The sequence below is a fragment of the Ailuropoda melanoleuca genome, chromosome 2 (assembly GCF_002007445.2).
Source record: "Ailuropoda melanoleuca isolate Jingjing chromosome 2, ASM200744v2, whole genome shotgun sequence".
Classification (NCBI taxonomy): Eukaryota; Metazoa; Chordata; class Mammalia; order Carnivora; family Ursidae; genus Ailuropoda; species Ailuropoda melanoleuca.
In genome coordinates this window covers 40,624,047-40,637,805 of record NC_048219.1, presented here as the reverse complement: position 1 = coordinate 40,637,805, position 13,759 = coordinate 40,624,047, and the positions used below count along the sequence as shown (strand labels likewise).

Sequence of the window (13,759 nt, the reverse complement as noted above, 5' to 3'; positions counted from 1 at the left end):
AAAATGGAAATTAAAAAACAGAAGAGTTTTAAAGAGGGCTTTTAAAAATGAACATTTCATTGAAGTGATGAAGATAGGTTGAATCTATCATGTATTGTGTTTCCAAAGTGCTTCTGGGTTTGTCTTTTTTTTTTTTTTTTTTTTTTGCATTACAATTGCTTTTCTGCATTGCTCTGGGCTTTAGCAAGCTCCCTCCAATCCCTCACAGGGTTCTGCATAGGCTGCCTCTGTTCAATCAAATGCAATCTCCAGAGTAGCACATTGAAGGGAATGTGCAGTGAATACTAAAAAAGGAAAAACGAACCTGCAAATACGTGGCAGCTGGCAGCTTCTTAAAATCCTAATCTCCTCATTTAATGAAATACAAGTGATTTTCAATTTCAGCAACCAAGACAAAATAAATCTTCTACATTGAATACCAAAGTAAAATGAGGGCTGGACTTCATTTAAAACCAGACAAGAAGAGGTTTGGAATAAGTATCACATCATCTAGTATCCAGTGAATATCAAATTTTGCATGTTTACTAGGAAGTCCTGAACACTGAAACAAAAGCGGGAGTAGGGTGGGAATTGTGGGTCAGTGCTGCTTACCAGGTGGACAAGACTGGTCCTGCACTACTTTCCAGTGCATGCTTTTCAGGTTCTCTAGTGCTCTTTCCTCACCTCCTCTTTACTCCACACATCTACCGCCTACCAACATTCCCTGCCTTCCTCTCCTCTCGCATACCTCATATTCCCATTCTTACTGCGTCCGTTTAGGCATCTATCCCCCCCCACCCCATTCTCATGATCTATACAAAAGGAATTATTACAGGAATGGGTTTAATAGTAAAAAAAATTGTAAACAATCTAAATGTCCATAAACAGAATAGGAAAATATTTTAAAACACGTTTTTTTCCCTATGGAAAAAAATAAGAATAAGATAAAGCTATATATAACAATATGTGAAGATTTCCAACACATATTGCTAGGTGAAAATAGCAAGTCACAGAGCAATACCATATGTTAACCATTTGGGTTAAAAAAATGGGAGAGAAAAACATTAACTTGTTGAGAGTCACTACTTTAGATGATGGGGGTGGGGCACAGGAAACAGGGCTCTGAAGAGGTACTGTCATTTTTCACTCCATTTACACTGGTTTCACTTAGATTTTTTTAAGTGTTTTTTTCATGAATTACTGTGTAGCTTAAAAATTAACTTTAAAAATGTCACTGTTGTATTCTTTCTCACTGCTAATAATATTCTCAAGCAGGATATGAACAGAAAGAAAACAGTCAGGTTTATTGACTTCCGTATCTCACACTTGGGCTCCAGTGTTTGACTATGATTTCCTTCCTGTGCTCTGACAGAGTCACTAATTTTAGGTATGCCTTTATGGTTAGAAACAGCATTTTGTTTTGCTTGAATTTTTGAACCAATAATCTCAGGAAAGAACTATATTTCTGTAATACTTGTGTGGTATAATGTTGTTGGGTTTTTTTTTTTTCTTTTTGTAAAGCTAGGCCAGAATCCTCTTACCACCCCAAACAAAAATAGACCATTTAAGAGCAAGTTCCTAATTTGTTGCTAAATGCTAATTATGAGAATTAGATAGTAAGTTGTTTTCCTGAATATAAGCATAAAGGAAATGCATCTTCAGAAAATTGATGGAAATACTAGACATAAAATATCCAGAGTATTTATCCTAAATTAAGTTGAAAAGTGAAATTAGCAAAATAGCTAAAAGAGTTTTAACATAAATCATGAATTAGGACTTAATGGTGTAATTTTAGCAGTGGGAAAGAGACATAATAACACTCTATCAATCCTTTGTTGGAGTTCCTTGTAATATTGCCTTAACTGTAGCTTCTGAGAACGTGTTACACAATCCACTCCATGAATCAGAATCCAATTATTTTATATTGGTTTCATGCTTTCACCCAAGAGAAATTCATAAATTGTTTTTAATCACTTCTTTTATTTTAAATCAATAGTGTCTGCCAAGTGGATAACATTTCCCATTAAAACATCACCTCCTATAATTGGTATAATTACTTTGTAAAGAGATAAACCACAACACAATTTGACAATCTTTGGGTTTATAAAATCTAATTATGTTCACTACACAATATTTTATTCTCAGTGATCACAAAAAAGCATAATCTTGAACAAAGCCCAAACATTTATGATAAAGTAATTGGAAAGAAACAAGTTAAGTATTGCATATAGAACTGGCTCTTTGAGCAGTCTCTGAGAGGGAGCTCCTTTTTATGCAGCTTAGGAAGTAAGGAGGTTTGAGGGCGTTCGGGTCCTCTTCACCTGGGCTGGCAGTCTTCTGGCTGGAGATGGAGTGTTTGGTACAATCCCAAGATACAGGCTTTTTTTTTTTTTTTTCTTTCAAGATTCTATCTATTTACTCGACAGAGGTAGAGACAGCCAGCGAGAGAGGGAACACAAGCAGGGGGAGTGGGAGAGGAAGAAGCAGGCTCATAGCGGAGGAGCCTGATGTGGGGCTCGATCCCATAACGCCGGGATCACGCCCTGAGCCGAAGGCAGACGCTTAACCGCTATGCCACCCAGGCGCCCCAAGATACAGGCTTTTTAAGGAAGGCCAGGACCCATGTCACCCAGGTTTGGAAGGGAGAATCCCCAGCCTGGGATTTTCATCCTGCATGCACAGGGTGACGCAGAAGAAGGTTGCTGGGGACCGGCATGACCTTCAACATCTGTTTCAGCGGATTTGCTTTCGCCTATTTTACAGTTTGGGCTTCTGCAGCAGATTTCATTTGGAGAAAGGGTATCAGTTGCTAAAATTTATTTTTGAAAACCTCTGCTCTATGCCATGGTCACGAGCTGTCTCTATGTCATAGGGAGGATGATTGGAAAAATAAGAAAAGAAAAAAGGCTGGGAAAACCCTTTAGTTGAACCAGGAGGGCAAACAGCAACCCACATTACATAAGAACCACATGCTAAAACTCATAAGCCTTTTTATATTATCAACTGTATATCTAATTCTGGTAAAAACACATTCCTAATTTAAAAAATGATAAAACACACACACGTAAACCAAGAAAACAACCCTAAACTATACTTCACTTGTACCTCCCCCTATTCCTTCTATATAAGAAAAGGGAGGTAGAATGTGAGGAAGATGCTACAACAGGAGGAAATTGGATGTCCCTTATCAGCTTTAGTATTGTCTGGAACTGGGGTTCCATTTTGCTTTAGCATTACCAAGGATTAGTCTGCTTTTCTTTCTTTGTAGTTCTCTCCCTTCTTCTCTTTCAATGGTATCCACTTCAGTGGATAGTTGTTGAAAAAAGAATCATGGAAAGAAAACCATTTTTCACTGACAAGGTTGCATTGTGATGAAACAATTGAAACTTTCCATGAGTTGGAGCAATGGCAGCCACATTTCCTCTATTATAAGTATAGCCTCAGTTTTTAATCCATTGGGACCAACAAGGGCTGATGGCAAAGATGGACCTAGAAGTATCTTCTCTGTGCTGAACAGTGATGTGGGTATGGAAAAGATACCATAAGAACAGAAAGGAGCCTCCTTCTCACTCCAGGGGACAGGAAGAAGTTCTAAAGGAGGTGCTCACTGCAATGCAAGCACGTGTAGATCAAAATAATGCTGCAGTCCCTTAAGCTTGACAAAGCGTTTTTTGGTGTGTGGCAGATTACAATTATACTGAAATACACTATGAAAATATTCTTCGTATGTTAACAGATGTCTTCTTCAGGTTGGTAAACATCAAAGATTTGTCTCAGTTGGCTATTTCTATCCCAAGTACTACCTACCTTTTGCTTCATTATATTCTCCCTTCAAAGAAGAATAAAGGAAAGGCATATTATCATTTACAAGTCAAGATGTTTAATATTAGTATTTCATTAGTAATTTAAAATATACTCCTTTTAAAATATGTAAAGTACAACAATATACACATATTTTAAGGTAAATAGAATAGAAATTCATAGCAAGGGATAGGTTTTTTACACTGTGAATAGTAATGTTCCATTTTGGAGCAAATGGCTTTAGTATATGATATAAAGTAAAATAAAGATTGTCAATGCAAAAAAAAAAGTGAATTATAACAAATTGCTTATATGCTGGACATTAAAGTCTTCATAGATAGAGCGACCATATAACTTATCATCCAAATGGGATGCTTCTAAGAGTGAAAGGGTACACTGGTCATAATTAACAATGGGGCAACAGACCATAAACCAGCATAAACCAGGGAGTATGATCATCTTCCTCATGGGGACACATAATGACAACAAAACTACTTTTAGTTTTTTGTTTTTTTTTAAATTTTGAAAAAAGCCAAAACAAACAAAATAGCTTGTTCGTGTACTAAACACACAGTAGGCAACTGGTCCTTTTTTGATTAACTGATTGATTTGTTATAATAAAATTAAACTCTTTAATCTGAACATAAATTATTATTGTTGACAACTATTTAGAAGAAAAAGAGAAATTCAGTGGATAATCTACCTTATTTTCAAATTATTCTGGTCATTAGAAAATTTTGCCCTGGACCATAAAAATAAATCAGAATAGAGAAGTTTGTGGGATGCCTGGGTGGCTCAATCCGTTAAGTGACCGACTCCTGACTTTGGCTCAGGTCATGATCTCAGGGTCTTGAGATCGAGCCCCACATTGGACTCCTCACTGAGTGTGGAGCCTGCTTGGGATTGTCTCTCTCTCTCTGCCCCTCTCCACCCTGCTCACACTCTGTCTAAAAAAAAAATGGAGAAGTCTGCTGAGTACCATCTTTTAGCCGAAAATATGCATTTCATATTTTAAGATCATGTATCCCTCAGTATTGACCTGGGTGGGAGATAAAGTTCACTTCCAGTCCTAGACCTTAGTGAGTGTAGCCGTCAGGAGCACCATATTGAGAGGATTCTGAGGTCACCTTAAGGGTTAGCAGAGGCATGTCATGATCAGTTAGTGATGTCTGCAGGAGACAGGGGATATGGGGCGATGGTAGGTGTGGCAAGTATATGTCAGAAAATTACTGTTAAAACAAATATTTGTCCAAATCTATGGCAATATCTAATACACAGTTGATTACAAAAGGAATAATTACACCTCGCTGATATTGCATCTGCTACTTCAGTTCTGCCATAGTGAAATTAATACGTCAGCTACAGCACAGGACAACAATGCCATCATGCTTGACTTGAATGAAGACAGCAGTTTCATCATGTCCTCACATCATTGTTTTACAAATCTTTTAGTCCAAAATCAAAATAAAGAAAAATCAAATCCCTGATACCTGAACAGAAAGTAGTAGTAGAAAAAAATAATACAACAAACATGCTAATTAATGCTCCTCTCTTTCTATCCTTATTTTGTTGTTGGAGATATATTTTTATCTATTCAAGAGAATTTTAAGTCATAAAATGAAAATTCAACTTGCTTCTCCCCTTACAAACACTAATATTTCAATTTTTAAGAACTATCTTCAACGTTTATTTCACCACCACATATCTTGTATTATTTATTCTTCGTACAACAGAGAGATCTGTTCTGTGCCTTGCAATGAGGGGAAATAAAAAATATATAACTGTTAATACTTTTTAAAAAATTCAGAAGGTGTACCTAATATTGGTGCTTCCTTTGTGACTATGATGTATGTTCCACCTTTGGATCTTAACTCTCTAACTTTAAAAAATAGGGCAGAATTAAACTCATTGCTGAAGGAGATCCAACTACAGATTGCAAGGCAGCTTTCCCGTATTAACTTTGACTATGCAGCTCTACTTTTCCAAGAGTGAAATCGTATTGAAGTGGTTTTCCAAAATATTTTGGGGAAAATAAGAATTAATAGATGGCAACTCCTCATTCATGGCTCCCAAACAGGAAACAAATTCATCGGGCAACAGGGTCTGTTCTGGAATAGTTTCGTTGGATGAAGCATCTTCCAAAAGCATGGTAGTTTCTCCTTCAACTGAGTTTTGCATGTCCAGAGGACTGCGTTCTCCTTGATTTAAAATGAGGCTTAATTCTTCAAGAAATAGTGTGTTGCTTAGCGAATTCATACTTGAGACAGAAAAAGCAAAATTCGGGTATTTTTTAAACCTGGCATTTTCCCCTGGGTCTAAGGAATCAGCCTGTGGTTTGAGAGTTGAGGAAGATGTGTCATCATTTTTGCTGAGATGGTTTCCCCCAGTGAGAAAATTTGAAATCTGGGGTTTATACCCAGTGCTGAGACCAGGAATATACACAACTGTAGTGTTGGTGAGTAGTGACTTCTGCTGGCGGTCTCTTGTCTCCAGGGATCCTGTATTCTCTTCTGTCTTGTAGTCCATGGGCTTGTGTTCTTCTGGAAGAAAGATTTCTATTTCTGTAATCACCGGATCAACATAAAGGACCTGCTCGCTAGAATTATTATTCATAAATTCACTTTTTTCCTAGGAAGAAAGATTTTATTTTTATTTTACAAAAGGCATTTCAAGGTGCTAACTGGATAATTAAATTAGGACTGGAATTCTGCTTTCCCTCAGCTTTCCTTTCCCCTCCCTCTTCTGATATTGTTTCTCTTCCCATACAGTTTCCTCCTTTTGTTGTCCTCCTCAAGTCTTTATTAAATTCTCCCACGAGGACACTGAAGAAAGGAATAACAAAAATAATCCCTATTTTAAGCACATGTCTTGGTTTAAAAATTTTAAAGAGAAAGATGTATCTTGCATATTAACTTGCATATTATTTCAGTGCCTTTTAATATTTGGAAGTTTGATGTGTTGGAATATTTCTTAATATCATGGAGTGTTACTACAAGAAAATATCTTGTTGCCTAAACAAAAGAAAGGAAAGTGGGAGAATCCTGTTTTGCTTCTATTTTCAAATAAGGTAATAATAAATGCTTTGTGCTGAGGTTCTAAAGGTGTGCAGCTACTCACAATTCAGATGAACAGGAGGGTCAGTGAAGAAGGGTTCTATTTGTATAAAAGCCTGATGACTCTTTCGGGTAAGAAAATGACTCAAGGCCTCACAGCTGATGGCTGGCTTCCTAAGGCAAATAACTTCCACCCAATGCTGTTATAAAATTATAGCCGCTTGCTATGGACTGAATGTTTGTATTCCTCCAGAATTCATACGTTGAAGCCCTAATTCCCAGTGTGATGATATTAAGAGGCGGGGTCCTTGGTGGGTAATTAGGTCATGAGTGTGGAAGTCTCATGAATAGAATTAGTGCCCTTATAAGAAGAGACATGAGATTGTGATCTCTCTTTCTGTCCCGTGAGGGTACTGCAAGATGGTGGCTATCTTCAGGAGAGCTCTCACTAGGAACTCTGCCTGCCAGTATCTTAATCTTGTACTTACCAGCCTCCAGGACTGTGAGAAATGATGTTTGTTGTTTAAGCCATCTAGTCTATGGTATGCTATTATAGCAGTCCAAGCTGACTAGAACGCTACCCCTTAGCCTTTGGGCAGAAAACAAAACTTCATCTGAAGGTTTGTTTCTAATTCCAGGAGCCCAGAATGGGAAGGAAATTTGGCAAAAAGAAAGACCTTGAATAAAGCAGCCTGAAGTGTCATTCAAATTTTCTTCAGGCTCAGCCTCCTTAGGGAACACGCTGGGTTTGGGTTGGGAAGGGCAGACATGTAGTTAAAGGTCAGATGAAAGTCAAAGAAACTAGACATGCTATAAGAAATGAAGAATGCAAGGTGACTGTGTTCCGTAGAAGGAGGTGTTTTCCTTACATCAGGCTGGCAACTAAGTGATGTGGGTGGGAGTCAGACCATAGTGAAGGACACAGAAGAGCAACAGGGACCATTCCAGAGCAAAGACAATAATGGAAGAAGAGGATCTTACCACAACAAGGTCAGGGACAATTCTCTGAGCCACAGAAAATCCCCAGTTCCCTTGGATAATAATTAGTGGAGGAAGAAGATAGAACTACCAAGTGGAAAGAATACCAAGATTATAGTATTTATTTTCTGTAGTTTGAGGAATATATGCTTGTCCTTCAGTTACTTGTTAACTATGTACTTCGTCATATGTGTGGGTTCAATTGTCCTAGATCACCCCTCCACTATTAGTAGACAACATTATCTCCTTCAAAATCAGCCAGTGCACACCCTTTCTCACCTTCAAGTATCCAGAGACAGGAATCCTCCCTTCTGCCTAGGTGAATCTTTCCACCTCATCCCTGTAGACCATCCCCTCCCCTCTTCTTCACAGTCTTGTTTGATCAATAGTCTCTCTTTCTCTGTAATAGTCCCTCTTAAGTCTGTCCAATTTAGTATAAACATGCTTCTGACTCACGTCCCTCTGAAGCTACTGTTGTTCATTCATTGCACGAGGACATGAGAGCTGACCACGTGTCAGCATAGCTATTTCTCTACTCCCCTTTAGAAGAATGTCTTCATTCTCAATATCTGCTTCTTCACTTTAATCACTTCTCAACTCACCAGTGACCTCCCCCTTGTCACATTCCATGGAAGGTTATAGACCCTCTACGAAGTGGTCAGCACCATGGATCTTTGCTTTTTGACACTTTGCTCTATCTCCTGATGCTCATTCTCTGACCTTCCTCTTCTGCCTCTCCCCTAGGACCTTGTCTATTCCAATGGAAAAGCTCTTAGTTACTCCTCATTGTCTTTAGCAGTAGTTTTCAACCTCTTAACAGTGTTTTCAACCTCAGCTGCATGGTGAAATCACTTGGGAAGCTTTGGATAATACTGATGCCTTGATTTCCCCATGCCCTCCCTCCCTCAGAGATCCTGGGATGTGGCCTGGGCATCAGGATTCCAATATGCAACCAAGGCTGAGAACTACTACCTTAGGGACTTCTCTGGGTTGGATAAGGAGTTGATTAATGGGCTCATAAAAGCTCCAAACAAAGCCACTTTCATTTGTTTTACAAATACTTGTCTTCCTCATATCTTTAGAACAAAGTGTTTCTAGGGGTGTCTGGGTGGCTCAGTCAGTTAAGTGTCCAACTCTTGGTTTTGGCTCAGGTCATGATCTCAGGGTTGTGAGATCGAGCCCCATGTCAGGGTCTGTGCTGAGCATGGAGCCTCTCTCCCTCTCTTTCTCAATCTCTCTCTCTGCCCCTCCCCCTCCACTCATAAAAAAAAGAAAGAAAGAAAAGAACAAAGGGTTTCTAGGCTAAAAATATATATTTTTTTAAGTTTGAACACTGTTGTCAACAGAATGAAGTCTGAGTTCTATAACAGGACCTTCTATGATCTGATCCCAGTCACCATTCCAGCAATATACCAACCACCCCTCACATCAAGTTTTTAAATAAAGCAACACCTAACAAGCTCTTCTCATGCTGTGCTTTTGTTCATGAGGTCCTCTCTATTTTAAATATTTTCTGTTTCTCCTAAGCAACTCCTTCTCATCTTTCCACATGCTTCCTGTATACCCCCATCATGTTTGGTCTCATTTCTGTCACTGCACTTACATCGATGCACTGCAATGCTTAGATATGTCTGTCCCATCTGCTGAGTTTTGAGCCCCTTAATGGTGAAACCAGACTGCCAAAAAGTAGAAGGAGCACACGTAGCAGAATCTTTTCCCTCCTCTATAATCAGCAGTAGTTCCTCCATAATTGGCAAAGTCCCCTATAATCTCCAGGTCTTCCCAGCACACCTTTCTCTTCTTTTTGAGATGGAAACCTGGCCCAGCCCCCGTGAAACCATCTCCTACAGTCCTCTTACATTTATTTTCCCGAATCCATTGGACCTCAGGAGTGAAGCAGATCTCACCAGCTTCTCCAATCTCATGTAAAACAGAAGCCTCTTTGTGGCTTTGAGCCTCATTTTATTGAGCTTTTCTGCCCTTCTCCTCTGTTCCCAAAGTCATCTAACAACTATTGGCCAACAGGTGACTGACACCTGGCCCACAAGCTTCCTCTTCTCTTTTCTCTTTTGAATAGCATTGTTTCTTTCCTCCTTCTCTCTTTCCTTCCCCTAACTTCATCCCTTCATCTCTCTTAAGTATAATTTGAAATATGTATAATTCTGTTTTGACATATGCTTGTACATTATGCTAAAATGTACACACATTTATTTATTTGAACAGAAATTCTATTCTAATTATTGGACTGCACTCTTAGTCTTAGCTGCCACTTAGTTTTTATTTGATGGTGTTTGATTACCTGTAGCATTTTTATAACATTACTGTTTTCCACATTAGGAATATCTTCATGAAGCCACTTTGGTATTAGCAATAAGATTCTTCTTTTAATTCTAGGAAATAAAAATGACACATTAGAAGAAGCATTTTACTTAAAGATTGGTGCAGGCAATCAGATAGGAGGCCAGGAAATCAACTGGAATGGAATGCATAAAACTTCCTGATGCAGATTTCCATCTCCTACTGTAGAAAGTTAAGCGGGAAGTTGATTCAATTATCTTTTCAGATTTTCCTCCTCTCTCTATTGCTCTGCTTTTCTCTAATGAGCCAGAACATTTCAAAACACTCACACTAGATTCAAGGTAAGTGGGAGAACCACCCTGGAAGTAAAGTTGTATGCATGTTAAATATGGCTAACCATTATAAGCAGCTATCAGTGTGGAAAGGTTTGGAAAATGTAAGGGATATTTTGTAGAGCTTTCCAAGTCGACCATAGCCACAGAAAAATATTGAAGAGAATGCCATATAATAAAACGGTATAATTCCAGCTCCTCTAATTCTGAATTTGTGCTGATTCCATATAGGGCGGAGGTGATAGTGGTGGCTCCAAACGTTGTTTATGTGGATAGAGTAGGATCCTGAAGAAGTTGTCTTGCAGTTGTATGGCTCAGTGAGAATACTGGTTTTTACTTAGGCTGTGTGCTTATTAAGGACCACTAGGGTGGGGCGATGGAAAGAAAAGGGAGAAGCTGTGAATACCCCCTTCTTCCCCAAGCTACCCTTGGCACTGCCACTGTGTCAGAAGCACTTTCTGCATTTATAGTACAAATTGATTTGAGCAGAGGTTGCAACAGGAACTTAGACTAAACTGATCTCTGGAACATTTTTACCTGTAAACAAAGTACCTGTTAGCAACAGATCAGGTTTACTAAGGACTTTTACCGAGTAACAACCGAAATGCTGAATGAACTTTGATACTCAACTTGATCTTGAACTATAGGGTAAAAATAATTTCTTTACACATATTTATATAATGTTTTATGATTCAGCTTTTTTACTAATTCACACTCTCTTTCTATACTTAAAATGAGACCAAATTAGTAAGTTCATGCTATTACAGAAAAGTTTTTATATAGCATGCTGATATAGTGAGAACATTTATATATATGTGTGTGTGTACACATATACATATATAGATGTATGTATTAACTCATTTTTGGTTTCAGTTTAAAATGTTTTCCAGTTTTGTTTCTGAAGTAAGACTTTTATAAGTAAATGTATAGTTACAGTAAATAAGAATGTCTGCTCTATATAAAATAGTTGTATTAAAGTGATCTCATTTCATTTATCTTTTTAAAAGGAATACTTATTTAAATAATTAAATGAACAAAGAATTGTCCTATTTTCTTATTTGTCATTGCCAACTGGAAATTAATTTTTATGTTATTAATAATAAACTTAATGCTATTTAAAATTTCACAGTATTTTTGGACAATAACATAAATATTAATATTCTTATGTCATACAAGTTCAAACACTAAGATGTTTCTAGGGGCTTTATAATCAAGTATGTTTTTAAAACAACCTAAAACAAAGTTTTCTATTTAGTTTATCCACCTCTTAATGATATCAGGTATATATTTATTAATGGGTAATTTAAATTTTGAAATATTACTAACCTCTGAGGAAACATCTATGTAAATTTAAAAAATCACATGTATACCTTACTTAGAATAGCTCATTCTCAATCTTCTTACTGCCTTTTGATTATAAATTTAAAAGAAAGAAAGATTATCTCATGAAGCAAGTGATGGCAGGAAAGAGAAACTCAGTGCCAGTTAGGCAAAGAACATTCATACTGTTAAAACTTGTGAGTCATTAGCTGGACAGGGAGACTGCCACATAGAACAACTCTAGTCTGTTAGCAGAGTAGAAATACTCAATGCATCTGGTAAAATTTAGAAAATGGAAGGCTTTGCTTTCCTCAAGGTCTCGTTTATCCATAACTAGGCATAGATCTTTACTAATTCCATATTGGAAAACAGTGATCGAAGGAGGCCAAGGAGAACGGGCATGGGAGCTGGACGCTAATAGACCAACACAACTGCTATCAAAAGGACGGATTCAGATGTTGCCATACTTCTCTTCACACTGATTGAGAGGATTTGTTTGGGTAGAACTGGAGGCAGGTTATGACCTAACCACTTTAAAGAATCCAGGCACAGCAAGCAAGCTGTGTAGTGAAGGAGAGCACGTGGGTTGTGATGTCAGCCGGGTCTGGGCTCTTGGCTTAATGCTTAGTGACCTTGGGCTGACCACTTCACCTCTTGAAGCCTAAAGTAAGTGATCTGTAAAATAAGCCTTCGGTTTTTCCCGGCAGGGTCATCATGAGGATTAAACGAATGACATGTGTCAAGAGTTTGGCATGGGTCGGTAATCATTAAACACTGCTTTTATTTTTTTCATTCTCTGATTAAAAATGTTGATGGGTTTTCCTAGTAAATAACTGAATTGACTAGTTTTGCTATATATGGTCTAAATCAGAAAACATGGTGCACTGGGTGTTATACGCAACTAATGAAGCATCAAACTTTACATCGGAATCTGGGGATGTACTGTATGGTGATTAACATAATAAAATTAAATTTAAAAAAAAAAGAAAATAGAAATTCTACAGAAACCTACCTAGTTCGCAGTGATCTGTTAAATATCCCAATCAAAGAAAGAATTGACAACATAACAGCAAAGAAGACCATTCCTGATAAAAGTCTAATGTCTTGTTGCCTGTTGTCTGAAAGAAAGAAAAATAAGTTTAGCTAAGCATTAGTGTCCGTGGGATGTCAGAATCATTGTTTTCTCTACTCTGTGCAAAGCAAAAGTCATTGATCTCAAAGGAAAAAGGGAAGGGGAGAACAAAATTAACTTTTACCTTGGGCTGTGTGTACAGTGACTGTCTTTGCAAACTGCACAGTACCTTTTTTCTGAGAAAATTGGGCCGCATATATCTGGTATCAGTGGGTTTCTAGAAGCGCATCTCTGGCAAATGTGGTCAACGTTAGACATTTTTTCTGAGCTTATGCATGCATATTTTATATAAAAGTGTTTAGTGATGAACCTCATTTGTTTTGTCTGACACAAGGGAGAATTCCCAATTGCTGGTAACACAGTCTAAAGCTGGCCACAATCACAACTGAGGTTTATTGGGTTTTCTTTTTAACCTTTAGAGCAAGACAGAAGTTATGTAGAATTCGTCACCATTCTTCAAAATTTATTGTTCATGAATGTTTTTCTGCCAAGAAAGGACATTTGTTCTACTTAAAACAATTTATAAGAAAGAAATTCAAGTTGCTGTATATCTTGCACTCATATTTTATCTTAAAAACAATGCTTTTCTTGCGTTTTGAAGCATCAATTAATCAACCCAAATCTTTAAGCAATTAATATGATATATTCAACGCATGTTACCTACTAAGCTCATCACATTTTCTCCCTAGTACATGAAAAAATCCTATTTTCTATGTTCAAATATAGACTATCATTGAGACATGACTATCACACTGGGGTTTGTTCTGAGTGATGATGGATATTGGCCTCCTTTCCATCCTCATTCCTTCCTTCCTCATTCCCTTTAGCAAATATTTATCATATACTTGCCATGTGGCAGACATTTC

The 13,759-nt window shown here is 37.6% G+C and overlaps 2 protein-coding genes across 2 annotated transcripts in view; one reads left to right on the top strand and one right to left on the bottom strand.

Moving 5' to 3' along the window:
* C2H1orf141 (chromosome 2 C1orf141 homolog) overlaps window positions 1-13,759 on the top strand; it is a 182,634-nt gene that overhangs the window by 26,979 nt on the left and 141,896 nt on the right. The gene's annotated exons all lie outside the window — the stretch shown is intronic.
* Window positions 2,527-13,759, bottom strand: part of IL23R (interleukin 23 receptor) — a 64,893-nt gene continuing 53,660 nt past the window's right edge. The window contains exons 9-11 of the mRNA XM_002921946.4: window positions 12,774-12,879; window positions 10,111-10,201; window positions 2,527-6,408 (exon numbers count right to left, since the gene is read on the bottom strand). Coding sequence (XP_002921992.2) covers window positions 5,755-6,408; window positions 10,111-10,201; window positions 12,774-12,879 — 851 coding nt within the window. The 3' untranslated portion in view covers window positions 2,527-5,754. The remainder of the gene's footprint in view (window positions 6,409-10,110; window positions 10,202-12,773; window positions 12,880-13,759) is intronic.